At 49.6% G+C, this 25,416-nt stretch overlaps 8 protein-coding genes across 8 annotated transcripts; 5 read left to right on the top strand and 3 right to left on the bottom strand.

Annotated features, from left to right (window-relative positions):
- Window positions 1-1,263: 1,263 nt before the first annotated feature.
- LY89DRAFT_221723 (uncharacterized protein) lies at window positions 1,264-4,559 on the top strand. The gene is made up of 4 exons (XM_018205951.1): window positions 1,264-1,783; window positions 1,836-2,400; window positions 2,451-2,636; window positions 2,691-4,559. The coding sequence occupies exons 1-4, from the start codon at window positions 1,632-1,634 to the stop codon at window positions 4,365-4,367; spliced, it is 2,580 nt and encodes an 859-aa protein (XP_018066444.1). The 5' UTR covers window positions 1,264-1,631; the 3' UTR covers window positions 4,368-4,559.
- Window positions 4,560-5,165: 606 nt separating this feature from the next.
- Window positions 5,166-7,729, bottom strand: LY89DRAFT_722461 (uncharacterized protein; the record flags this gene model as incomplete). The annotated part of the gene is made up of 2 exons (XM_018218733.1): window positions 5,324-7,729; window positions 5,166-5,201 (listed from the first exon to the last, which is right to left on the bottom strand). The coding sequence occupies exons 1-2, from the start codon at window positions 7,421-7,423 to the stop codon at window positions 5,166-5,168; spliced, it is 2,136 nt and encodes a 711-aa protein (XP_018066443.1). The 5' UTR covers window positions 7,424-7,729.
- Window positions 7,730-8,054: 325 nt separating this feature from the next.
- Window positions 8,055-9,684, top strand: LY89DRAFT_688560 (putative cytosolic iron-sulfur protein assembly protein 1). Its single transcript, XM_018215731.1, has one exon. It carries the CDS (start codon window positions 8,109-8,111, stop codon window positions 9,540-9,542), a length of 1,434 nt encoding a protein of 477 aa, XP_018066442.1. The 5' UTR covers window positions 8,055-8,108; the 3' UTR covers window positions 9,543-9,684.
- A 1,404-nt stretch (window positions 9,685-11,088) lies between these two features.
- On the bottom strand, window positions 11,089-13,382 carry LY89DRAFT_738707 (uncharacterized protein; the record flags this gene model as incomplete). Its single annotated transcript, XM_018220396.1, has 3 exons — window positions 11,089-11,130; window positions 11,184-12,178; window positions 12,239-13,382. 3 exons carry the CDS (start codon window positions 13,380-13,382, stop codon window positions 11,089-11,091), a joined length of 2,181 nt encoding a protein of 726 aa, XP_018066441.1.
- A 1,374-nt stretch (window positions 13,383-14,756) lies between these two features.
- LY89DRAFT_221655 (uncharacterized protein) lies at window positions 14,757-15,280 on the top strand. Its single transcript, XM_018205950.1, has one exon. It carries the CDS (start codon window positions 14,903-14,905, stop codon window positions 15,230-15,232), a length of 330 nt encoding a protein of 109 aa, XP_018066440.1. The 5' UTR covers window positions 14,757-14,902; the 3' UTR covers window positions 15,233-15,280.
- Window positions 15,281-18,227: 2,947 nt separating this feature from the next.
- LY89DRAFT_221591 (uncharacterized protein) lies at window positions 18,228-19,009 on the top strand. Its single transcript, XM_018205948.1, has one exon. The coding sequence runs from the start codon at window positions 18,383-18,385 to the stop codon at window positions 18,842-18,844; it is 462 nt and encodes a 153-aa protein (XP_018066439.1). The 5' UTR covers window positions 18,228-18,382; the 3' UTR covers window positions 18,845-19,009.
- Window positions 19,010-20,182: 1,173 nt separating this feature from the next.
- On the top strand, window positions 20,183-23,688 carry LY89DRAFT_221629 (uncharacterized protein). The gene is made up of 4 exons (XM_018205949.1): window positions 20,183-21,069; window positions 21,116-22,029; window positions 22,084-23,398; window positions 23,467-23,688. The coding sequence occupies exons 1-4, from the start codon at window positions 20,363-20,365 to the stop codon at window positions 23,555-23,557; spliced, it is 3,027 nt and encodes a 1,008-aa protein (XP_018066438.1). The 5' UTR covers window positions 20,183-20,362; the 3' UTR covers window positions 23,558-23,688.
- A 677-nt stretch (window positions 23,689-24,365) lies between these two features.
- On the bottom strand, window positions 24,366-25,319 carry LY89DRAFT_700043 (Nucleotidylyl transferase; the record flags this gene model as incomplete). The annotated part of the gene is made up of 2 exons (XM_018217097.1): window positions 24,366-25,087; window positions 25,169-25,319. 2 exons carry the CDS (start codon window positions 25,317-25,319, stop codon window positions 24,366-24,368), a joined length of 873 nt encoding a protein of 290 aa, XP_018066437.1.
- Window positions 25,320-25,416: the final 97 nt, after the last annotated feature.

The following is a 25,416-nucleotide window of genomic DNA, read 5'->3' as shown; positions in this document are numbered from 1 at the left end:
CCTGGACGAAAATCCTGCTCGGCAATCGGATGCCCTAAGCTTCTTGAGACTTGATAGGATGAACCTGACCCGACACCAACCTTTAGGACTTCCCGTGCTGTGTTTATTTCAGACAGCGGCGACAAGTTGAGTCGACTAGGATGCTCTCGGGACAGAGAATGCATGTGGACACAGATGTCGTCGTTGTCGTTATTGTGTAACTCTGTACTTTCGGAACAACAAATATGGTTCTCTGGCAGCGGCACCAGCCTTTCTTAGGGTCTAAGACATTTCCACCATGAAACTCAGCGATGTTCCCTCTAAGAATCTTGCGTCAAGAGGCACCGTCTCGAGCAATCACCGTGCGTGCGGACGAGCGTGAATCTCAGATGGCGTCTGTCCACGGACCATCCAGAGCTGAAGGCGCCACATCGAGATCTGGCTGTCCAACCGGCAATGTCATTTCGAGCCGCTTCGACAGGCACAGTGCGTCTGCCTGCCTCTCACCCGTCTGCGGAAACCCGAGTTGAGAAGGAGAACCGATGCTAATGCTGCGGGAAGTCCTGCTTTTCCTCTGTCAAGTCATCAGTGGCTGCTCTGTCAAACGCCATGTTGTTCGCAGAGCGGGAGCATGTTACAAATCTTCTTCAAGTTCTTTGCGAGATCGAAGTTCCTGTGGATATGCATTTCGGCGCTCTCAGAGAGGATTTTCTGGTCGGGAATTTTCTCCTTCGTTGATGAGGCGCTCAGGTCCCAAAATGCTGGGTTACTGGATCGACGCTATTGTGGGTTAGTGCCAATCTTCCTTCCAGCTTCTGGACACGGAAAGAGCTCACAGCGAGCGGGTCAAAGAAAGTACCTACGCTCGCTCAGCTTTGCTATTGATCTTCTGTTCCTTATCCTTATCCTAAAATGAATTTCTCTCCTCCACGAGAATTCGCCCCCTTCCTTTCTGCACATCCAAATCACACAGGCGGTGTGCTCTTCCTCCTCTTCTCTCTCTCCTTCTTCCTCAACGCTCTCGTTTCTACTCACCCGAGTCCTTCCTTTCGTTCACCCCAAATTGACCAAGCTGCAGCCACATCTCTGCGCTACTGCTCCTAGCATCGAACGCCTGCAGGACCACTCGGAGCTTGGACAGCTACTGGCTATTGCAACAATCTCGTCCCTTCCACTAGACCCAGTCGATCAATAGTCTCTCTTTCGTCGACCCCACTTTGCTACCAGTCTGCAAGTCACATTGTGGACCTGTCTCCTCAGGTGTCCGAGCTCTAGGATCTACATCTCCTACCTCGACTCGACTTCCCTGTTCACGGACCACTTTACCGACCCGTAGCTCTCTCTCTCGACCAAGCTTAAATCTTCTGGACCTCACGCTGACCTGTGCCTCTTAGAGATAGTACACGTTGTTGTGTCAAAGCGGAATGATATCGATTACAGTCCCATTTCAGATCGCCGTCCGGAATAGCCGTATAGGACCCACTTGCTCTCGAGCTTTCACTTCCTCGGTTCTTTCCAGGAGTGAGAGTTATATGTCCTTAGTTTCCTGCCAAAAGAAAGACGACGAACGGATACTATAGACTCGACAGCACGTACCTGTACCGCCACGTCTTTCGGAGAGACCACAACGAAGTTTCTCAACCCTTCCTGTGATGGACAACCTCCAGGACCTAGAAGGGCACTTCATACCCAGACGCTTCAGAGCCGGATACATCGTCTTGTCATATTTTATTAGCTTCGTGGGATCATGGACTACGTTGGAGATCATCAACCGGAGAACCTCGATGCGAGGTGCTTACAACTGGTAATATTTACTCTTCCCGAGCTCATGTTGGTCTGGGCTTACAGAATCACAGGCTTCATCTCGCAGCTGCTTCGATTTCCATGGGAGGCATTGCAATCTGGTGCATGCACTTTATTGGCAATCGTGCCATCGTTCTTGGAGAAGGTCAGAGGCAGCTACAGATTGCATATAGTTCCGGGTTCACAGCTTTGTCCTTCTTCTTACCTGTGATTGTCCTCTTCATGGCCTTCTGGGCAGTTGGTTCAAACGAAAGAATAAGCATCGTCAGAGTCATATTAGGGAGTATCCTTGCAGGATTTGGTATCTGTGGCATGCATTACCTTGGTCAAGCCGGTATATCAAATTATGACTGTGTCTATACTGTTGCCTATGTCATTGGAGCAGGTGCTATTGCAGTAGGAGCAAGTGCTGGAGCACTCGGTATATTTTTCCTTTTCAGATCGTCCTGGGATACGTCTTGGTGGAAGCGAATCATCAGTGCCAACGTTCTTGGAGTTGCTGTGTCGGGAATGCATTGGCTTGCTTCCGTCGGCACACAGTATCGTCTGAGGGTAGTTGATTCTACCTTGATCAACTCCTTCTCGAGTACGTCTACGGTCATCGTCGTCATTGTCTTGGTAAGCAACTAAACATTTTTGCCAATGTACGCTCTGGCTAACAAGAATAGTCCATTTCAGCATGCTTCACACTTCTAGTGTTTACATTGCTTGCACAAAGACGGATTTTGAAGTCAGCAAAGCGGGCACAGCAAGTCGTCTTAGCTACAGCCATTTTCGACCATGAGGGAAAGCTTCTTGTGACACCCGAAGGTCGACTACCCACACAGAAGATCACAAACGCTTGGCTTGAGCGGGTTCGTATTTCCAGACGACAGTTTCAGATGTGCATCTAGCTAACGGACTGGTAGTCTCTCAATGATGTTTTCAATACTTCGCACGCTGTCTTTTTATGGATCTTCAGGACATCGCGGAACTGGAGCGGTGTCGGGAATTTGATTCCTGGTATGCGACTTCATGTACACCGAGCCGGCATCAAAGGCCGTCTTGGATCCAAGGCCGACAGCAACCTTCTCAACGATGAAGGTATACCTATTGAGGATTACTCGCTTGTCTTTCGAGAGCTATTCTGTGTAGCAGCAGCAGACTTAGCCGCCGACCTAAATCAACCACTTGACAACATGGGTGTGCTTTACGACGAAATCATATCCACTGGAAATCCTCCCAAGACAGCGAAAAACGCAAAGTCCAAACAGAGCGAGATCACAGTCACTAGTTCTCTGCAAGACGTTGAACGTGATGCTGGTCACTCCTCTGTGGGCAGAGGTCAACTCCTTTTTCTAGTTAATCGCGTCGGGAGAAAAGAAGCAGATCGACTTCAAGCTGCAGGTTTTCGTTTTGCGACTCCCGCTTATGTCGTCCCCATCATTGCCCAGAGTCTCCAAACCGGCCCACATACCCTGGCACGTCGACTCAATATCATGCGTGATTATGCTTACGAGCCACATATGCTCGACGAAGGTGTTCATTTGGCTTGCTTTGCCATTCGGGCATCTCTCGGAGCTGGACGCCATGGTTTCGAGGTCCTTGCACGCAAAGACGCAAAAAACCAACTGCCGACTATGCAGATTCCGATCGAATCCCTAGAAGATTGGCAGTATGACTATCTCAAGAAGATGGATACCATGACAGTATCAGCAAGTATCAAATTATTGTTCAAGGCTGCCAAACCCAATAATCCTTCACCAAAGGAACAAAAATTCGCGAAGCAGCTTTTAACGACTCTCGAAGCCCTGAAAGATGAGATCGAAGATCCGTTCTTCAATGATGCAATGCTCATTGCGAAACCCGTCGATGCCCCTTGCCGTGGTCACGGTGAAGACTCGCCTCCAGGAACAGCATTGCTTATCACTTTTAAGATAATTGTGCCCATCCATAGTCGCGCGCCAGGCAAGAAGTTGACATTTGTCCCGTTGAACTTCTTTAAGACACAGCAACACGTATACAAGAACTCGCCGGATCACGGCGTATTTGCTAGGAAAACTTACCGTGAATTTTCGCCTTTCTTGGACTTATATAACCCAAATAGCCCAATAGGTAGAAGCTCTGGTGGGTCAAATTTGATTCCCAACAAGTTGACTGCTTCCTCTACAAGGAAGAGTCGACATGAAGCCATGATGGGTGACAATCTCGACATGTACGGCAATCCGGTGGATCAATCGCAAGAACCTGATCGAGGCCCGTCGAAGATTAGATTTTGGGACAAAGCATCGAAATCCAAACAAAGATTGAGAGGGGATAATTCGTCTGAAAAGGGTCTCGTGGACGTGGCCTCAACAGAGAGTCGAACACTGGGTGGCATCATGGTCAGCCAAGATATCAGTGTCGACGTTGGAACGGAAAGCCAAGGAAATCCAAACAGTCGATCCAGCAGTCCTTTGAAGAAGGGAGATCCTATGATCGAGATGAAGGAGTTCGGCAAGAATCCAAAGAGTGGAATCATCAGCAAGATCGGTAAAGAAGAGGAGGAATCAGCGACCTTTGTTGACGCTCTATTTACGACCACTATTACGACGCGACAGATGTGATGATGGAACGAGGAAAGTGTACAAACCTGATACCCCTTATTGTTAGCGGGATGGAGGGATAATGAGCTACTTCTTGGCGTTTGTTGACAGGGAACGGATGTACTATATTGGCTTGTACTGGCTGGTTGGATTGGGATCGTGCTATATCAGTAGATGAAACATAGCCAAAAGCATATAAATGCTACTCCCGACACTCGTCTTCTCCTCCAATGCACTGGTGACTCTTTCCAAATTGAACCTTGGTAATATTCTGGGTATCATCTCGCGAAAGACAACATACTAAGAACTACACAGTCTCGCTTAACTACGTAAGTATCCTCTCCCCTTAAAAAAAATCATTAAGCGAGAGGATCAAAAAACTCGGACCTCGCCACCTACTCGAGTAGGCAGGGAGGTCGTAGAAAACTTGCTCGGTGTCGATTGCAGTTTTTAAAGTTCGTTCGATCGTTCGCATGCGGGCCAGGCGATTTTATCCCTTTTCCATCTCTTAGCATCACAATTGTCCTGATGTGGCTGCCTAACTATCACGCCATGTGAGCTTGTGGAGAAAGAATCGCTTATTTGAATCTATAAGGGTGGTAGGGAAGGGGAACTGGTTGTTGAGTCGGGGACGAGGATGGGATTGTTGGGGTGTTTATTCGAGGTTGAGAGATTTTATCGAGTGTTATTGGAGACATTATTGGGTTCCTGTTAGCATTTGTTCATTTCTTTATTCGTTCATCTTAAGCTTGGGAAAGGAAAGGCAAGGCAATATCAAGGGGCTCGAAAGTCCATCCTCGATCCAGAACTTGAAAGTCACTAGATGATTAGGAATGTCCGGACGATAAACAAATTCTATTATCAAAACATATACAGTCAACAATACACCGTACTTTACAATGAATGGCTTACCACCAGCCAGCCTCATCCATACTCTCCTCATCAGCCTCATACTACCTCTCAACTCCGCGTCTTACCTCCCTGCCCTCCTCATCCTCCCACCTCATCCCCTCCATCTCGACATCCGCGCCCTCAGTGTCAAAGTCCTCAATATCCATATCCTCACTATCCGCGCCCCCAATCTCCTCCTCATCATACCCCAAAAAATCAAACCCAAAATGCAACTCTACAACCCCCCTCCACGCCTCCCTCTCCTCCCGCATCTCCTCCCTCATCAACAACTCCCCAAAGGCCCAGAACCTCTCTTGATCACGCTCGGAGCCGAAGGTCGGCGTATCCATCTGAAGCTGCCAAGCACGGATGAACGTCTGTAGCAGGGCAATGCCTTCGCGGTGGCGGGACAGAGAGGGGGTGTAGAAGTGCGCGCCGATGGGGCGGAGGGTCGATGTGGGTGGGAGTGGGCGGCCGATGTCGAGGCCGGGTTGGTGGATCGAGATTGCGTAGCGGTGTAGGGTGTGCGAGTATTGGAGTACGAAGGCTTGGTATTGAGATAGGAGTTCTGTGCGGTCGATGGGTGAGGGTGGTGGTGATTGTCGGGTATCTTCTTCTTCTTCTTCTTCTTCTTCGAGGGTAGAAGAAGAATATTCGGAAGTGGTGTCTGAGTAAGGAGAGTCGGGGAAGGTTAGAGATGAACGGCCATAGAAGCTCGGGGGCTGTGGGTCAAGTTCTTGTCGTGGGAGAGGGGTTCTAGTTGGTGATGTTGTCAAGTAGTTCTCAAATGAAGACGGTGCTTCGATGGAATCAAGAGAATATCGGCGGCGATCTGGTAGTTGCAAAGGAGGTAAATTGGCAATGGCCCCTCTACGTGCCTCACTGAACATCGTCGAAAGTCCTGTAGCACCTGTGGGTGGTTGTGCCGCAGAATATGAACTGGGTTCTGGATTATCCCAAGTAGTCGGAAATCTTGTATCTGCAAATGAGTCCTCTGTTGTTTGTGCTCGAGTCTCTGGAAGTTCTCGAAATATGGGCCAACTGCGATCAAACTCCTCGTCACCATCGCTTAAAACGAATCCAGCAGCTGCCAATGTATCTTCTCTTGCTTGTTGTCGTACGACTTGTTGAAGTGTCGACATCAAGGGAGGATTGAAAGCTGGCACAGGCTCCTGTTGCGTTTGTGATGCCTCGAAGTGATTGTTGGCTTCTCTGAAAGGTGTTATGGGTGGGAAAAGTCTTTCTCCTTGTTCGAATTCTCGGATATGTTGTTGCAAATGCGTGATAAGGAACTCCGAGTTTTCTTGATCCTGGTTTCTTCTATTTGTATTAGTCGACCTTTGCTGCTCTTGTCGGGGTGGTACTTCGAAACGCTCGCCAGCAAGAGGGATTGTGAATCTGTGCCGTTGAGCTGATTGCTGTTGTCGATCTGCAACCTCTCTCCTACGGGTGCCCGGTGCATCATAAGAGATCGGTCGTCCAGCAGTAACTCGTGGCCGGTTAGCCGTAAACATTGCCTCTGCTGCACCTTCAAGTCTGTGTCGTCGAGGTCTGACAGGTTCAAGCGGGTTCTCGAGAGGTCTTCGAGGAGTTGCCAATACATGTGCATGTCTCGGCTCTGAATATATGACTTGTCCCGCAGTAGCTACGCGACCCCTATTGGCTTCCCTTGACCGTTGGGCATATTGCTCTGCTACGGCTACTGCTTCGAGTCTCGCTCGCTCCAAGTTTGCAAGCGCTCGCTCGCAACGTTCTCTCTGAGCTTCTAGACTGGCCCGAGATGCTTGAGCTCTTTCATTAAGTTGTGCTATCTCAGATCGCGTTGCTGCTGCATTTCGATCAAACGTCCGTCTTTCTTCCTCGAGTTGCTCCTCTGAGGGTTGCCCCAGGCCTGGAAACGCTCGTGACGGCGATGTAAGCAAGCTGTTAAATTGGTGAGCGTTTGATGTAGTAGCTGTCGCGGTGCTTAGTGTGGTTCGTTGGCTCCTTGCTGATGTTTGGCGTCTGATTTCTGCTCTTTGTTCAAATCGCTGCTGGCGACGTTCCGTATCTTCTCTAGCGAAACGACGCTCTTCCTCTTCTCGCCAATCCATTGTCTGGACTTGACTTTCTGAACGCTCGTTGACGTCCTGCGGCTCGTTTTGCCGGATTGACAAAGGGAAAGTTGGTCTCCGCGGCGACGACATCTTGAAGTTTCAATCTGCTGAGATCTTTGCTGTGGGTGCAGATTGTATCTGAAGCGAGAAAGTTTCCAATGTGAAAAGCTATTCTCAAATTCGTCGGGTAGGTAAGGTCTTCGGAATAACTTTACAGTGAAGAGTGATCTGAAGCGAGAAGTATGATCGAGAAAGTCTTTCAATGTGAAAAGATGTACTCAAATTCGTCGGGTAGGTAAGGTCTTCGAATAACTTTACAGTGATGAGTGAAAAGTGAGAAGCGAAACAAATGAAAAAAATTCAAAGTTCAGAAACGAAGAAAAGCGCAGTCGAAATTAAAATGTGTGTCACTTGCAAGCTCACATTGCCATTGGCCACTTGGCCATTCCAAAATTCACATTGTGCGGCTTCATGATGCGGCGGTGCCATACTTTCACGATGAGATGAGTCGTCGGGTGAAAGAAAAACATGGTAGAAGACGGGAGCTTCTCTTAAGAAAGAATAGGAGAGACTTTAAAGCTACGCGGACCATTAAACCTACGCGAACCAATCACATCCGGCTTGAATCCAGTTAGTATCCTGGTCCGTGCGCCATCTTATCGCGATTAAAAAAATAATCGATTGTTCACCAAAAGGAAATCTGCCCCACCATCGAAGAACATCTCCGCTGCTCTCCCTATTCTTCATTCTCACAACCATGAATAATACAGCAACAATGGCGTCGCTAGAAGTCCGAATCCACGCAATTGCAGAATTCAAACCATCCGCCTTCCCCGACCGAGCATGGGTCTCAGTCCCGAATCCAAACAACATACCCCTCATCGCGACCGCCACGGCGGAGAAATCTGTGCGCGTATACTCGCTCAAGAACTTCACATTACATTCTAAGATGGAAGGAGGACATAATCGGTCTGTGCGATCTGTGGCGTGGAAACCTGTCACCAAGAATACGGGGGTGTTGACTGTTGCGAGTGGGAGTTTTGATTCTACTATGGCGATTTGGAGGAGGAGGGAAGATGGTTCTTCTGCAGACTTGAATGGTAGAGAAGAGGAAGAAATATTCATAGAGAACAATGTCGAGGAAGAAGAGGAGTTAGAGATTGAGATTGGCAGTGACGGGAAACCAAAGCCAAGACCGCGATTAATAACCCGGACCACGGACTCGGACGACGAGAACGAAGACTGGGCCTTCGAGATCGTACTCGAGGGCCACGATTCCGAGATCAAGGACGTGGCATACTCGCCTAGCGGACAATGGCTCGCGAGTTGTTCGCGGGATAAGAGTATCTGGATCTGGGAAGAGATAGGAGAGGAAGGGGAAGATGATTTCGAGACTATCGCCGTGCTACAAGAACACACCGCGGACGTGAAATGTGTTTCCTGGCGAAAAGACGACGGAAATGGTGAGGTGGTGGCGAGCGGGAGTTACGACGACACGATCCGATTCTGGAAAGGCGACGATGAGGGCGAATGGAGCTGTATTTCCGTGCTAGAAGGCCACGAGGGCACGGTGTGGAAACTGGAATGGGAGCCCGAAGTGAGCATGAAGAGATTCTCACCAGAGGAGGAGGCCAAAGAAGATGATCATGAGCCCAAGATACCAAGACTTCTGTCCGCATCAGCAGACTGCACGATTCGCGTCTGGAGCAGAGCACCCACGCCACCACCTCCGAACAAGCCGTCATATTTCAACTCCGGCATCCCGTCGACGATGCGTCCTCCGCCTGCGAACGAGACGTGGGAATGCACAGCCACGCTCCCTAAGGTCCATGATCTGCCCATCTACTCCGTATCCTGGTCTCCCAAGACGGGGAGGGTGGTTTCTGCTGGCGGGGATAGCAAGATTGTGATTTACGAGGAGAGAACGAAGGGGCGGACAGCTGTTGGCGGGAAGATTGAGACGGAATGGGTTGTGATGGGCGTATTGGAGAGCGGCCATGGGCCGTGGGAAATTAATCATGTGGTGTGGTGTAAGAGGTTTGATGCGGGGAGGAAGAGCGAGGATGAAGAGATGATTATCTCGACTGGAGATGACGGGGCCGTGAGAGCGTGGGCAATTGAAGAATTCGTTGCGCCGGCTGAGAATGGAGTTACTGTGCCTGTTGTGGCGGAAGGAACTCCGGGCACTAAAGTTGCATCTTCGTCGTGATTCTTGCTCGGTTGGAGTTGATATCATATTTTCTTCATATGCCAGTACAAATCAGGCGGATGAAAAACTGTAGGATATGAAAAACTTGCATAGCGAGGCGCTTTGGTAGCATAGAGGACATAGCAATGATCATGAATGGCATATATGAATGGAAAATAAGCTAATTCCTCAAATCTTCATGACCACCATCCGTGCTTCAACTCAAGAATATCTAAACTCCACTTCCACCCAACATCAACTTAACAACAGAAATAGACAAGTTCTGCAACTTTGAACTAACAAACAATCCACCGACCGCATAACCTAATCATGGTTTGAATAATAACCACTTCTCCCCCCTTTCTCACTCATCCTCTCACCCACTCACCCATCCTCCCCACCAGCCTTCCTCCATCTATCTTCCCCATCCATCCATACCCCCAAATCACCACAACCAAACCCACCAATCCAACAAACATCCACCGCCCACACCCCTCCCCCCAACTCAATCCATATCCATACCCCTTCCACACGACTGATTTCCTTCCTTACTTGCTTGCTATTATGCTATAAAAGGCGCGAGTGGCAACGTACTTAGGTACAGACTTATACACATATATAGAAATGGGAATACCTACCTTTCTTCGTTATTGAGACGGAAATGGAGAACCAAAATCGGGAAATAGATAGATAGATGAGTGAGGGAAGATGGAAGATGAAAAGAGGGGCATTAGTTAGTCTGAGAAGGATTGATTGATTAGTTGAAGTTTGCTGAGGGGGGTAGGAGAGTAGGGTAGGAGGGTATTTAGGTATGTTGGATAGAATAAATAAGTAAGTGATTTTGTTAAAGACAGCTAGAAGGAGTAGGGGTTTGTCTGTCTTGGGGCTTGGGGGGAATCGAGGACTTGAATCCCTTCCAGGGTGGTTGTGAGAACGATATGTTGTGAGAGCTCTAACATAGGGCCGAGGCATTATCAAAAAGTGTCTGACTTCAAAGACTGGGCAACTTAGTCCGAATCTATTCTACGAAGTCTTTCCTTGAAGAATGCCGGCCGCGGTTCTACGTACGTTCACTGAATTTCACTTTCCCATCGCAATCAGGATCCACAATCACAAGACAAGAACAAGCAGATCGGTAGGTAGGTACTAATAATATTATATTCTCATCCCATCCCAACCCTCCTACTCCTACCCTTCCACTTTCCCATCCAACCATGCACCCTACCCATCGACAATCATATAAACAAAAAGTCCCGCCCTTCCCCGAAAAATGCACAACAACGCCTTCAAATGATAGATAGATAGCACCATAACGAGTTGAGTATCAACCAAACACCGAACTGAAAACAGAGAGAAAAAAACAGCAATAAACCTCCCACCAACCAAGCAACCAATTTTAAATCCATTTTGCCATTTCATGATTGTTGCGTTGTTGTCGTGTTGTAAATATACACACAAGCCGATCAGCTAGTCGTGAGACGAGAGCCGCATGCATGCATGCAAAAAGATTTCCCTTTCCTTCGATGATGATGATGATTCAATGACACCCGATGATCCCTATGCCTCTTTAAGAAGAAAAAGATGATGATATCCAACGCCTCAAACAATGCTGCAAAAACGCTCAATTTTGGTGTGTGTGCTTCAAATCATATTTTCGTTCACAGGGCTGTTGTCCTCGGGTGACATGGAGATATTCACGTCATCCGCCGATCCACGTCGGCTGGAAAGGTTCAGCACTCTGTAGAGCAAGCTCTTCCGCTTGCCGTCTGCTCGCTTGTACTGAAGTTCGTGGACGTTTCGTAACCGGGGCCCAGCCGTCCTGCCTCCACTTGGTAGTCGGCGAGCGAGTTCGCGTTCCCATGCTGCGTGACTTTCGATGCTGGTTTTGCGGTCAAGTTCCTCTTCCCAGCCGTAAATGTCAGCGCTGGTAGTCGTGGAAGCGGATTGGATGCTGCCGACGGAGGACATCATACTAGCTGCGGAACTCGCTACGCTAGTGTCGAGAGTCAAAGCCGCACTGCTCATTCGATCCTCGATGAGAGTGCTTGCTCCAGTTGTAGTTGTGGAAAGACTCGTCCTTGATTCGTGACCTATTGGTTGTGCTGATATCCAAGTTCCGTTTTCCTCTTCGAAATGGAAATCCATTGCCGTTGATTCCACAGAACTGTCGATGTCGACATCAAGAGCCATCTTGTCATCCGCAGATATTGGCACGTGAATCGTGGTTACCTCTTCCTGTTCTGGAACTTTGGCAGGAATGAAGAACGCTGATGGGCCCGGTAGTCTCCTCTTCGAAATTTTCAATACATCTCCTCCATCCGTCCTGCTTGGTAGGCAGTGTGTCCCTTTTGCGGCCACGCCGTCCTTCCTGATTGCCTCTTCTTTTTTCGCCATATTCTTCTTCTCGAATTTCGAGATTTCCTCATCGGTCCCATGATAGAGACGCTGCAATGTCATTGATGTTGTACGAGACGGTCGGGGGCCAGTTAAATCAACTGGGGAACCAGGGTGGGCTTCGAGAACCGGTGACTCGCTGCCTTCACTTAGCCTCAAGCTGGTTCCACCGTGCACCAATGCTGTTGTCTTTTTGCGAGCGTCTCGGTTTGATGAAAATCCAGCCACGGGATGTTCCATAGGAGCGATTACTGGAATGGGAGCTATAGAAAAGAAATCATTAGGTGACGACGTGACCTGCCGCCTTCATGGTCCACTCCCACTTTCATCGCTTGCTTTTCGAGTCATGGGATATCGTGAACTGCTCGTGCTGGAGCCTGAACCGTGACCCGACCGACTTTTTTTCCACCCTAATTTAGCACCCATCTTCTTCCAACTGCTGCCTTCCCGACCAGTGTGTGGGCTAGTTCCGGGAGAGGCGTCAGCGAATTCCGTGTGGGATGTAGGAGGTGTGTTCGGGGGCGTCATTGGTTCCAGAGCAGATCCTGATGGCGAAGGCGAATCGGTGCTGTCGTCTGTCATGCTCTCAGGAGCTTCCGTTGAAGATCCAGAAAGGTGTGTCGATAGACGTGCTGCTCCTCGACTCAAGGCAGCGGTAAGATGAGATGAATGAGACAGTCGAGGCGATGGACCAGTGAGGGATTGAGAGACGACATCCATTCCAAGGTCACCAACAGGAGGACTGACATCCCGTGTGCGCATTCTGGAAAGTGACCGCTCGTCCAAGGAAGCCGTCATATATGCATCAGGCATTGATTCGTTTGAAGTCCAAGGACTTGATTGGAATTCTTGTCCACGTGATGGCGCAATAGAATTCAGAAAAGGTACCAGTACTGATTCGTCCATAAGCTCATATATGATTTTGACAGCCGGGTCCAATTCAGCAGGGTCTGGTGGAGAGTATGCAGATGGCAACGACATTAGGTGGTCCCGTACATCAGAGGGGAGATTTACTTCTCTGGGACCATTTGGCGCAATGTAAGCGTCTAATAATTTCTGCCATAACATCCGTACATAGTCGCACCCTGGTGTATTTGGAGAGAGTGGGCTATGGGGGTCATGACTGACAAGCTCTTGATAGTGCTTGCTGTATACCTGGGCATCCATGGTAAATTCCAAAGTTTCCAAGCAATGATTTTGTGAAAGGTATGCCATAAAGGCAGTGAGCGTCCATGGCTGGGGTGCGATGTTGGCCAATACCTCATGTAAGGTTGGGCGCCGGGGACAGTACGGCCCTGACGGTATCGTCAAACTCAATGGCCGCGAAGGCGCCAAATCCCCTGACGACATGAATCCTTCGTCGTCCGCGTCCCAGTCCGATAGGACGGACGAGCAACGAGGCGATGTTTCTCTCGATATGTTTTTGATGTAAAGTGACTGAGGTTTGCGGTATTTCGACCTTCGCATTGCGCTTCGTAGATATTTCATGGGCACAGCAGGATAGGTTTCCTCTGTTTCTTCCGCCTTCAACGGACAATTGCAAACGACTCCCAATGGTATCCCGGTTCCGTTCCAGGCGAACCCTTGTGTGCAAACCGGTCGAAGAGAAGAAATTGATTGCTACCGTGTCGAAATCATTTGTCGAGAACCCAGCTGCTTATACACACACCAAGTCGGAACCTAGATCCACCGGTTTTCTTTGATGTTCTTGCCCCGCTGTTGACGCGTGTAGAATTAAAAAAGGTTGCAACGTCGTGGTCTGCAAGTACCCGTTCGATGCCGACTCGTCCCAGGTAATGTTCCAATGGAGGTGGTCAGTGGCCGAGCACAACGCGGTTGGACGCAGATGGTGATGTCGGTTGAAATACTTCTGGAACTGGTGCACCCGAATTACAGGAACGTGGACCAGAAGGAAAGGAAGGTCACAGTGGCGGAAGGCTGAGTGACTCGGCAAGGCCTGCTGTGTCTTGAAAATAGCAGCGAAATCGGTGTATCTTTCTATCGAAACAGGAGGCTGTCAAGGACGGGATGAAGTCTGGCGACAGATCTTCGGGTATCTCGAAGAAAGGAAAGCTGTAATTAATCTAAAGTGAAGAAGACCCAAGAATGCTGGATTACTCGGCAGGTATAATTACTAACGCAGGCGGGCGAAGATGGTGCAAGTCGTGGTCGTGAGGGGGAAGTCGAATTGGTCAACAGACGTCAGAATTTGGTTGATTGCGGGAAGGCAGTGCAGTCTTGGTGCAAAGCTTGAGACAGGTGATAGTTGTGAGGCCAATGTTGACGTTGATGAAACTCCAAATTCCAATGGGTGAGTCGTGTCAGTTGAGGAGCGAGTCGAGGAAAGGATGTTGGAGAGTCTGGGTCGTTGGTGGTCGTCTCGTGAGTGGCTTTTTGGGACGTTCGTTTTTAGGAGAAGAGGATAAAGGAAGTTTCAACGGACGACGAGACAGCACGGTGTGGCAGCCACAGTCTGGTGGGAATCGGCGTAAGATGTTGGAATTAGCTCTGGAGCAGAAGTAGTAGGAGCAGCAGCAGTAGCAGCAGCAGTAGTACGGAGTGGCAGTAGTCGTCGAGGGTGCAGCAGGAAAGATGTGGATCTGACGATTGGCATGATGGAAGGAAAGAACAACGGAGCGGAGCCTTCTTCTTCGCCTTCAAGCAACGACCTGGCGCGGAGCGGTGCCCATACCATGACCCACTATCCACCCTATGCACACACGTCTACTGGACTGGACTAGCACGAAGTATGCTTGCTACAGCTACAAGGAGACCGGCGCTGGATCGTAAGAGGCAGTAGTCAGGCTGGTGCTGGTGCTGGTGCTGGTGCTGGTCTGGTGCTGGTCTGGTAAGGATGTGGTGGGAGTAGTCGTCAATGTAGTCAGACTCCTAGCAAATAATAATAATAATCATACGCAGGAAGTTCAGGAGCTGCGGAGAGAGGCGAATAATGGGCGAGGGAAGCAAGACAAGACGTGTGATGGCGTATGGCTGGCGTATGTGTGTGTCTCGTGTATGGAATGGATTCAAGTAGGGGAAAAGATGTTGTTGAAGCAGCGAAAGCTAAAGGAGCACAAGAGTCAAGAGGCAAAGGCAGAGAGAGGAAGAGACAGCGGCGACCCGAGACCCGTCGACGACTCAACTACATCCAGCTAGAGAGGGAAAGAAGCGTACAGTACAGTCGAAGCAGACACGGCGGCGACGAGGATGATCGATGGGAAGGACCAAGAGCCAGGACCAGGGGGGCAGGAGGCTTGTCTAGTGTCGACTGTACTGTGTTCTCGCTGTTTCGCTGGTGGAAGGCCGACCGACGATGATGATGGCGAAAAGAAAAGCAGCGAATGGCAGAGGCGCGGAAGGCCACTTTCTGCAGTGGGAAAGGAGATCCAGTCCCCGTGAGGACTAGGCCACGCCTAGCGAGACACTGTAGCAGCGGCATCGACGAAATGCAACTCCACTAAGGGCCACTCACCACCATTCGACCCCACCAAATAAAATTCTGAGACGGGAAACCGCACTAGAAGCAACAGAAGGGCGGCGAAGACAGTGGGGCAAGGGTGGGCCTGGGAGGAGAATGGAAGAGAAGGGCGCTAGAAGCCCGACCACACTGGAAAGGGGGCGAATCACCAGGCACGAGCGATGTACTTTCGAAGTAATCTGCGCCACCGTTGACCAATCATCGCCTGAGATCTCAGGAGACAAGAGGAGCCAAGAGGAGACACGTCCAGATCATGCCATTTCGGGTCTAGCACCGAAGCAGTGGATTCTTCTCTCGCAGGGATGACGCTGAAGGGCGAGAGACACGATGACCACGACCACGATGCCTTTGCCTTCCCCTTCCCTTCGTGTCCCCTGCTGGTGACAAAGGCGGCGCTCACTAGTGACTTCCAGCCAGCCTGCCTAGCCCCGGCGGAGCCACGGCTTTCCCATACCAAACAGACTTGGCGCTGCTTGGCCTTCTTATGAAGCTTCCTCTTTCACGCCCCTCCACACATGCAGTCCGGGATAATTTATGGCCGATCGTGGCCGCATGCCTGTCATTGTGACTCCATCCAGCTTAGTCGGCGCCAGCTGGAGGAGCTGGATCAGCAATCGTAAAATGGGCGTGAAAATGGCGTACCGAGGGTGACACGAAAGCGGCGATGCTTCAGCAGAGGGGGGAGACGAGATGGAAGGGAGAACATTCGAAGAAGGACGCTGGAAAAAGCAGCGATGCATTATCATCACCGCACAGCAGACGGAGAACAACACCAACATCATCATAACATAATCATCATCATCATCGTCTCCTTCTCCTCTTCTCCTCATCTCCTCATGCGAACCACATTTTTGCGTTTTAGCTCGACCTTGCAGTGCGTTCGTACTCCGTACTGCAACTCCGTTCGGCTACTTTTGAGCAAAAGCGTAAGACTGCTGAGATAAGTTGTCGATAAAACCCCCCGTTAGTCTTAGAGTTGCAGCTCTCCTCTTGCTGTGCCATGCACCATGACTGCATAAAATGTCCGTCCGTTGTCGCGAATCTGAAGGAGTTTGAGCTGCTGCAGCTCTGCTTGTGCTTCAATGCCTTCGCATAGATGCCATAGGTAATAATAAAACATCAGACATAACAGCCGCATCGCCCACTCAGATCCTCCGCTCCACCCCACTCCATATCACCGAAGACGCGCTATGTATCTTCGTTGACGACTTATTGATTGACATCCTCACGATCTCTACTCTGGTACCTGGCCTGCGCTGTACGGCTTAGCGGGGCCCTGGCTGACCGGTCGAACTAATATATCGTCCCATATTGCGATCAATCTCAAGAATGCTGCTCTCGAACCAGTCGGCTCTCTCAATTGGCCTCGTACGAATTAGTTCTTATCACGGCAGAGCACGAGCTGTCGATGATGGATGATCAACTGAGTAATTCGGGAGAATCTTCCAAAAAGTTTATCTCGGCCCTCGAGGATCTTCGACTTTAGCACCACCGAACCCAAACCCCCCTTAAGGCCCATCTGCCGTCGCCACCTTCTCGCTGTCAAACTCAAGTGCCGAGGGACAGAGGTATCAAAGGCCTCAGTTTGCGACTTGAGTGCATAATTCCGTTGCCACACAAGTGAATGTACATGCTAAGCTGTACCATCTAGAGTCGAGTCTCTCGCCTGCTGTTGCAGAGAAACATGAGACCAGCATATGGGGTAACTCGGCACTCAGTCGATAGTACGGCAGCAGAAGTGAGTCGTGGCATCATATCGCAGCTCTTCATATAGACCACATTGGCCGATCCCCTCATGCGCGACATTCATCCACTGCGTCTGATTTGGCTCTCTTTCTTTTCTTGTCTCTCCGTGATATGCATCTTCCCCAAAATGCCTGCTATCCGCCCAAAACTACACCTTTGTAAGAAGGTGCCGTTTCCGGATATACAGCTGTAGATCAGCCTAATGCATCACTCGACCCATGTGGTGTTGCTGGTTCCAAAGAGCATTCGACGTCTTCCCAGCAGCTCAATCTTCCGTCTGCACCCCTGGTGAGAATAATATACCCCGATGACAAACCCCAAAAACCGTTGACTACTTGTCAGCCATGAAGCTTGTCATTCGCACATGTTGATAGGAAGATGATGGATATTAGCTCCCAGACGGGCGTCATCAATCTGCTGCCATGCGATGCTGGCCGTGGATGATATGTCCAGACGGGGTTTGACAGCCCAGAAGGTTAGAGTCGGGCAAGCAGAAATGCGTACCCTCATCTTCATGGTGGTCGCACACGATCGCACTTTTTGCCTGCACCGTTTGCATCATTTACCCGAAACAGGCCAGAAGAGCCAATGAGGACGATGAACGTCAGCCAAAACGTGGTGCGGTCTCCAATAACCATAATCTCAGATCAGCACGCCAATAATAATCTCCGGAGAGACGAATTCAATTCCGATCCGAGTGTGTCGCCGCCTTTAGGGGCGCTGGCCTCCAGGCGTGAGAGTGAGAGAGGAAGAGAGAGAGAACGGAGAGTCTTTGACAGGTCACGAGAGCCTGCGACACCGTGCAGACCCCAACAGCTTTTCCTGAGCTGGACGAATCAGCGGGGGGAGATTGTGGGCGGCCGAGGTTGTATCGAGCCGCTGTCCTGTCCTGTCCTGTCCTGTCCTGTCCTTGCTCTCGCTTCCTGGGCCTAGTCCATCAGATTATTGACGAGATAAGGGTTTCAGCAGCACCGAGAAATCCGTATCGTCCGTTCAGTGCTCACGCTCACGCTCACGCTTCCTTCGACCACTCTCTCTACAGCTTGACACATGAGGGAACCCGAGAATCCTACAGCCTTGCGCATGATTCTACAATTGGAGAGCGTCGAGAGGGTCATCATTTAGCGGGACAGCCTGTGCCGCTGGGGAAGAACACTTCCATACGGGGCATCTGACCGGTGAGACGAGATCTTGACCATAGGCGTTCGTCGTGTTGGGTGCTGGTGCTTGGACAGTGTTATTGATGATTATTCTGGTCCCTCGTTTGCGCGCGGCTCCCCAAGTCCCTTTGTCTCACGCTCTGGAGGTGGTTTCGCATGTCTGCAGCTTCCGAACTGCATGCGACCAAGATCGCCGCAACGACCTCGTGAGAATCATGAAAGCCAAAAAGTCACCGATAGACAATTTCAGCCTTGGCACACGCGACCACGGAAGCATCGTCGAACATTCCACTGCTTCTTCCAGAATGATCGTTCCACATTCCATACCTCTTCCATTCCTCTTCCATCCTCTGCCTCCTCCTTCCTTACCTCATCGTGCTTCACCGCCCGGGATGCTCTTCCATATTAATGAATTGATCACAATGTTTATTTTTCCCGCCGCTCGTGGTCCTTCCGAAGGAGCAGGGGAGACGATCCCGCCATGCCAAGACCACGCTTCTGGGTTGAGCCAGTCAGCAAGGAGTCATGCAGTCAGACCCGCTTGACCCCGAATGGAAAATGCGTGGAAGCACTCTAGAAGGATGGAAGGATGCAAGGAGGAAGGAATTGGTCGACGTGGCGTCTTTCTAGAACATTTCCCAATCTGCTGGGTGGCGCGGGAAGTGGATCCTTGCCCCATCCAGCGCCCAACCCAGGAACAACCCATGAATCGATAAGTAAGTGAGGTGCATCGTGAAGTGACACCAGCGTCCGCGATTCGACCATAAAGTATCTAGGTAGTATCCAGCCCGACTCAAACAGGACAAACCGGAATCGCCGCCGTCAAAGCATCCTGCTCTCCTCTCCTCTTCCCTCTCGGAATCTCATCCCCAGAATGCGACTTTCCTTCCTGAGTCGGATCTCACCAGAACCGAAATCGGACGGTGTGTCAAAGCAAAAGAAATACAATATTGGGAAAAACTATCCGAAACACCAAACGCGCCGATGCGAAGCTCAAGATATCTTGCCTATCTTAGCATCGCTGGCCCGGCCGGCCTGGCCGTTGACCGCACGTGCTTGTGAGGAAAAGGAAGGAGACGGGGTTGTCGATGACACATAAGATGAACGCGGTGCAGTGCTTTTTTGTTCTTTCTTACGTGCGTGATAGGGAGGCTCGCTCCAATTCTCCTATTGTCGGAATTCCATGATCTCTGCTCCTTTTTTTTTTCTCAACGGGCTTGCGTCTCCGTTACGAGATAAGTATCAAATTTTTCTCTTGAGCAGACGGAAATGCCGATAAAAGCCGTAGCATGGCATTTCCTTTTCTCATCAGATGTTCGCCTCAAGTCAAGACTGGAATCGATGGGTCTTGTTTGATTGTCAGTGACATTTGGCGGACTCTCAGGGGCAAAGACTCGGGAGGCTCCATGAAAATCTGCTTCGACCTTCTTCTTTCGGCCGAGGACAAATAACGCCTCTTTTCGAATTCTATGATGTATCAGTCTGGCAAAAGTTGAATTGCGTCGTGATAGCCAGAGAGAAAAACAAACCTCATCGGTCTGTTCATCAAGATCTCATTACTGATCTTGAGTTTCCGTTCGTTCAACTCGATTTAAAATGCAAAGACCATGTCAAGAATGACCTAAATAATACATGCTGGGATTGTCGTATCCGTGACTCTCGACGAGCAAAGTCTTCGAGACGTGATCCATTTTCATTCGAGGAGCCTGGCAACGACGCCATAGCTGTGAGTCCAAGGCGACGATGATGGCTTGTTTGAAAATGTAGCCAGCGCAAGTGGTTTGCGTCTCTTCCAGTCAATTGAAGTGCGATCATAAAGAGAAGTTGGTGTTGTGTGAAGAGAATGTTATGACGGGGAGTGCGTTCTTGGTTTGTGAGGATGTTCAAACTCGGAGGTCGCTCTTTCCCTTCTCGTGGAGAATGCACCTTCTCCTCGCATAGGTAGGTAAGCTGCATTTTGTCTGTTCTTCCACTGTTTGCCCTTTTCCAGCTCCAGAGCTGCATTTTCAAGATGATGTGATGCCTCCGAACCTCGCACGTGGCGTTCAAAATCATATTTTAGAATGACAACCTTCACAATGAAGAATTCTTCTTGTACTTTCAATGCTTCTGCGAGCTGCTGCATCAGTCGGAATCCCCCATCCCCAGATGGCGAGCCTTCCCGACCAGCGCCTGCTACTGCGAGGCCTAAGCCTGGCATTCGAATGTTGTCAAAAGATCATATCCCGACTTGGAAAACGATCCAGCCTTCGGAGCTGCGAGCAATCTTCGAGGAGGAAGCTTCAAACGGAGCAGAGCAGATGCAGGGCGTTCGTCACAAAGGGACCGCTGTGTTCCGGGAAATGCTGGCGCTTGAAGATGACTCGGAATCAGATAAGGATTCTGTCAAGGTCAAACCTAAGAAGAGCTCCAATACTTTGATAGCTGTTACTCGAAAGCTCAAGAAACACTTATCACGGGAGTCTGCACTCAACAAGCGTCATTCAAGATCTAGTATTGGAACGAGTGAGGAAGAAGTCGAACGCAGAGCAGAGCTAAGACGGATCAGACAGAAGAGAATTCAGGAAGAACTGAGCCACGAGGGACACTTTGATGACGATGCGAAGTCGATCTCGTCTGAAGCTATCTTTGTCGCTCCCACACCACCACCTACAGCAAAGAAGAGCCATTCTCCATGGACTCCTGGCACATTCGTTCCACTGCCGCTCTTAACGCCTCCTGCATTGCCCTTGCCCAGGCTATCTTTTCCACACCTCTCACCACTTGAAATGTAAGTCCCTGTGATTTGCACTTGGCCCAACACTGACATGGACAAGGCGCAGCGATCCATTCCATGAAGCATATCTTACTGAAGGCTCTACTACAACCTTCACTCCAAGAAGATGGTCAAATCCTGAGTCGAGTATCACAAGAGTCAATTCAAACACATCAGGCAGAACCCTTTCCAGAAGGTACAGCTCGCCATACTTTGCGGAGTGGGAAGTCAAGAACACTGAGTTGCAAATTTACGTTCCGTCTCGCAAAAGCAGTTGCATTCCGCCGATGCCACCACAGCCAACAATACAACCTACTCGACTACCAAGTATTGCACTTCCTGCTCGATCGTCTTGGAGGCTCTCATTTGCAACAGACAACCGTGGTGACAATCTTCGCAAACTTAGCCTAGGCCACATTATTCCTGTCACACTAGACCCCGCTCAATTGAGACCCAGTTCTCCTCCTGGTCGAAGCCTCCACAGTCCTGGATTGAGACTGTCTTCTCAAGTGATCATAAGTTCAGATGAGACGGGTATTCCAGACTCCCTAGGATCGCGTTCTGAGACTTACTCTGAACAAGACTTTGGGGGTGTCGATGGTGGAGGTGATGGCTCTGCAACCATACACCTTCATGAAATGGGGATCTCACAAAGACTGGCATCAAGAGGTCTTCAGAATTCCACTTCCTCTCCTCAACTACCAAGCAATGGTTCACGTCAACGTTACACTTCTAACCGTAGTGAGTCGACGCAAATTCACACGGAACGTTCTCGTTTTATGCGCAATACGACTGATTCAGCACCGTTGAGTGAGCGTATTCCTCAATCTTGGGGCCAAGTCGTAAGCTGCGAAGGATCGTCCGTCTATCCTTCAGGTGATAATAGCCCTCAGGCTTCACGACAAAGCTCCCGCTTTAACCTCTTCTCCCTGCTGTCGGGAAGCAAGAATAAGATTGGAGCAGCTGAGTACCAAGGTGAGGGACCACCTCCTGAAATTGAGCAAGCAGTGGCTGACAGAATGTTGATAGAATTAGTTTCCTTGGAGTCACATCTTAATTTGCTTACAACACCTACAGCCAATCTTTCTTCAACCAGTCTTACAATCCCTTTGATGAGATTTCCTCACCGCTCCAATGTCGACGATAGCTCGCTCCTTGCATCTGAGACGTCGTCTTTTCGTGAACGAGAAGCTGAGCTCAGTGTAGTGCAGACTAGATTCGCGTCAGTGGAAGCTCGACGAGCGTCGAGTACACCAGTATCAAGCAAGTTTCGAGAAGAATTCAGCAGCGAGACAGGAGAAAGTTCAACACCTCAACATCGCAGATCTTCAACTGTTTCCAAACTTACAAAACTCGCTATCAGAACTTATGATGGCGCCAAACTGGAGGAACTTTTGGACATTCCCGTACCGAAATTCGATCCTCATCAATTGAAAACTCCTACTCCTCAAACAGCCGCTCTTCTGAGTCCTTTTAGTCCTCTTATGGACGATGAAGCTGTCAATGTATGGGGCAACGTATTGAAAAAGACAGCAGATGAGAAAGCCCATGAGGTTGGAAATAACTTGCAGCTGCCTAGAAAAAGGAGCAGCAATGCATCTAGAAAGAAAAGTACCATCGAGGACGAATTGCCGAGAAGCGTCTTTGGTAACTTCACGCAATTAGGAAAAAGTAAGAAAAAACAAGTTCAAGTCAATCATCACAAGAGTGCTGCTGAAGAGTACAATGAACGATTCCAGGAACGGATAGCGGTGAAAGAGTTGGTCATGGACTCTTGGGAAGAGGAAATGGCTGCTACTGCTGCAAGAGCACAAGCCAAAAGCAGAAATATCGTTCACAAGACTAAACCCGCAGGTCCCGACAAGAGATATCCTGCAACATGGTCACGATATCCAAGTCATACTCGCAGCGAACGAAGTATTAGTGCTGGGGCTACCCATAAGGTTGAAGTAAAAGACTTTGCCGTTCTAGGCCACGAGGAGGATGGAGAAATAGTCTGGTGCCTCGAGCATGACGATGAAGGCCACCATTCCGTTATTGATGACCCTAATCTGAAAGGGCTCAGACACAAGGTCAAAGAACGAGTTCGACACAAAGCATATAAAGTTGACACATCTCAACGCCAAGCTTACCATACCAGTGGAAGGAGAGGTAGCTTGACTATTGCAAACCAGTTGGAGTATCCGGAATTGGAAATTTTGCCAATTACATTACTAACAGCTGAGGAGATGAATGCACGTCACAAGGAAGAAGAGATGGTAGCTCATGAAAAGGCCAAAGACGAAGAGTTGGACGATCTGATGATGATGTTTGGTAGAGGAGATGGTACCTCCGAAATGAGTGGGTATGGGACATTTGTTGAAAGTCCAGGAGCATCTACAGGTAGTATTGCTAATCCAATGTCCTACAAAGACAGCATTACCCATCCCGAGACTGCACATCAGAAGTGGAAAGAAGCTACTCAAATGAAGAGCAGCGGGAAAGGGAAAAGCAAGAAAGATAATTTCAGAACTTGGAACGGGAGAGACTTCGATGGACACAAGTCTAATAACAGGAAGAGGAAGAGTTTTGGTTCAATGATTCTGCGAAAGAGTACCGATGACCATGTTTCGGAGGTGGAGAAGGTGAAAGTCTTGAAAGCCGTTGAGGATGCATGGGAAGTTAATTGATAACTGACGTATCAATATGTGGTATGGTTATCGACTGGCTTACAGGGTCGGAGTACGTTCGTGGTGGACGCTGGAGTTTGGACAACCAATTCTCGATTATGGAATATAGATATGCCTCCTAGACGGAGAAAGGTTTTCTGTTAGTGAAGGGTAGACTTCCATCCTTATTAGATTAAATAACCATGGACCTGCTTTTTCTACCAACGTAATAATGCAGCTTCCTTAGACATTCATCACCAAGAACAGTAGTTCAAGAAAACGTAATAATTTCTAATGCGGAAGGGAGATGTAAATTAAGCCAATATACTGGCCTTCACATAGAAGACAAATCATGTTTTGAGAGTATCCAATTCCGCAAGACTAGGAATCTTAGCTTGGCCAGCGAGGACTTTCGTCATAAAAGCCATGGATCCCTCGATGGCAACTTTTTGTAGAAAGTTGCACGAGTGCTGATTTTAGAGAGTCTTAACTCTGTCCAGTTGGGAAGCTATCTTTTGAATTACTAGGACATCAGACAACTTTGAGGTTTCCGGACTTGATGGGGAGAGAATCGTTTATTTGGGTTTACATCGAATTATGAGGCTTTTTACGAGGATATACTCTTCTAAACATCATGCTCCTCACAAAACAACACCTACCCAATCACTCACCATCCAAATACAACCCCTCCCCCAAAACCCACTCCCTAACCCCCACCGTAACCAACCGCCCCAACTCCTCCCTCCTTCCCCCCCTAACAGCCCCCCTAACCCTCGTACTACTAACCCCATCTCCCTCTCCCTCTCCCTCCCCATCCCCAATTCCATGAACCAACACAATCCTCCCCTCCTCCACCCACTCCCTCTTCCCACCCTCGTCCTCCCTCCCCCCATCCCCCAGCGTCTTCAAATACGCATCCTGCACCCCTCTCTCCCCGCCCCGATACGTAACCCGTAATCTATGCTTCGCCAAAAACGGCTCTAGCACAGACAGACTGTGCTCCGGGGGGTAGTATTTCGTATCCAGCAACCGGATCAAGGTATCGTAGCCCAGGAGGTGGATTTGCGTTGTTTCTGGCGGGTAGACGCCGGATTCTTCGATGGAAGCGGATTTGGAGTGGAAGTAGGGGAGTTTGGTGATGCCGATGTCGATGGCGATTTGTTGCTCGTTTGAGGTAGAGGTTTGGGGTTTAGGGAGGGTGAAGAGGAGATCTCGGGCGAAGAGCTCCATCATGACGAGGCGGTGTTCGAAGGATGCGGGTTTGGGGGCTTTGTCGGCGTTTTGGGTGGAGAGGAGGAGGAGGACGCGTTTGGGAGGCGTGACGGGTTGGGGGGAAGGGAGGAGGGCGCTGGTTAAAAGGTGGAGGTGTGCGAGGGTTGGGGGGTCTGGGGATGGGAATGGATTAGTTTGTGGTTTTGATAGAGACTTGTGCGTGAGTGGCTCTCGGAAAGGGGGGATTTACATACTGAAGGAGGAATCTAGGATATACAGGGTCTTTGGTGGAGGTGGAGGAGGAGTAGCGGAGATAGTTTTGAGGAGTTGGAAGGTTGAAGTAGAGGACGCGAAGTGATGCAGGGTCGTGGTTAGAGCTGGCAGGGTGGCGCGGAGGGCTTGCATTGTTGGTTTTGGATCCAGAGGGCTGTTCATTGTTTGGTTGAGGGATATTGATTGTCGCCAGGATAATCGAGTATCCGGGATTGTTGGTATGTTGATG

This window comes from Mollisia scopiformis, assembly GCF_001500285.1.
Source record: "Mollisia scopiformis unplaced genomic scaffold LY89scaffold_22, whole genome shotgun sequence".
NCBI lineage: Eukaryota > Fungi > Ascomycota > Leotiomycetes > Helotiales > Mollisiaceae > Mollisia > Mollisia scopiformis.
The sequence above is the reverse complement of the archived record's forward strand: the minus strand, read 5'-3'. Positions and strand labels throughout refer to the sequence as shown.

What these genes read in the sequence shown, in the direction of transcription:
- LY89DRAFT_221655 (XM_018205950.1), top strand. Translation starts at nt 14,903, where the DNA reads ATGGCTGGCGTATGTGTGTGTCTCGTGTATGGAATGGATTCAAGTAGG.
- LY89DRAFT_688560 (XM_018215731.1), top strand. Translation starts at nt 8,109, where the DNA reads ATGGCGTCGCTAGAAGTCCGAATCCACGCAATTGCAGAATTCAAACCA.
- LY89DRAFT_221591 (XM_018205948.1), top strand. Translation starts at nt 18,383, where the DNA reads ATGATTATTCTGGTCCCTCGTTTGCGCGCGGCTCCCCAAGTCCCTTTG.
- LY89DRAFT_221629 (XM_018205949.1), top strand. Translation starts at nt 20,363, where the DNA reads ATGACAACCTTCACAATGAAGAATTCTTCTTGTACTTTCAATGCTTCT. An exon ending in CACCTCTCACCACTTGAAAT is followed by an intron (nt 21,070 to 21,115) that starts GTAAGTCCCTGT and finishes GACATGGACAAG; the next exon opens with GCGCAGCGATCCATTCCATG. An exon ending in TGGAGCAGCTGAGTACCAAG is followed by an intron (nt 22,030 to 22,083) that starts GTGAGGGACCAC and finishes GAATGTTGATAG; the next exon opens with AATTAGTTTCCTTGGAGTCA.
- LY89DRAFT_221723 (XM_018205951.1), top strand. Translation starts at nt 1,632, where the DNA reads ATGGACAACCTCCAGGACCTAGAAGGGCACTTCATACCCAGACGCTTC. An exon ending in ATGCGAGGTGCTTACAACTG is followed by an intron (nt 1,784 to 1,835) that starts GTAATATTTACT and finishes ACAGAATCACAG; the next exon opens with GCTTCATCTCGCAGCTGCTT. An exon ending in TCATCGTCGTCATTGTCTTG is followed by an intron (nt 2,401 to 2,450) that starts GTAAGCAACTAA and finishes TAACAAGAATAG; the next exon opens with TCCATTTCAGCATGCTTCAC.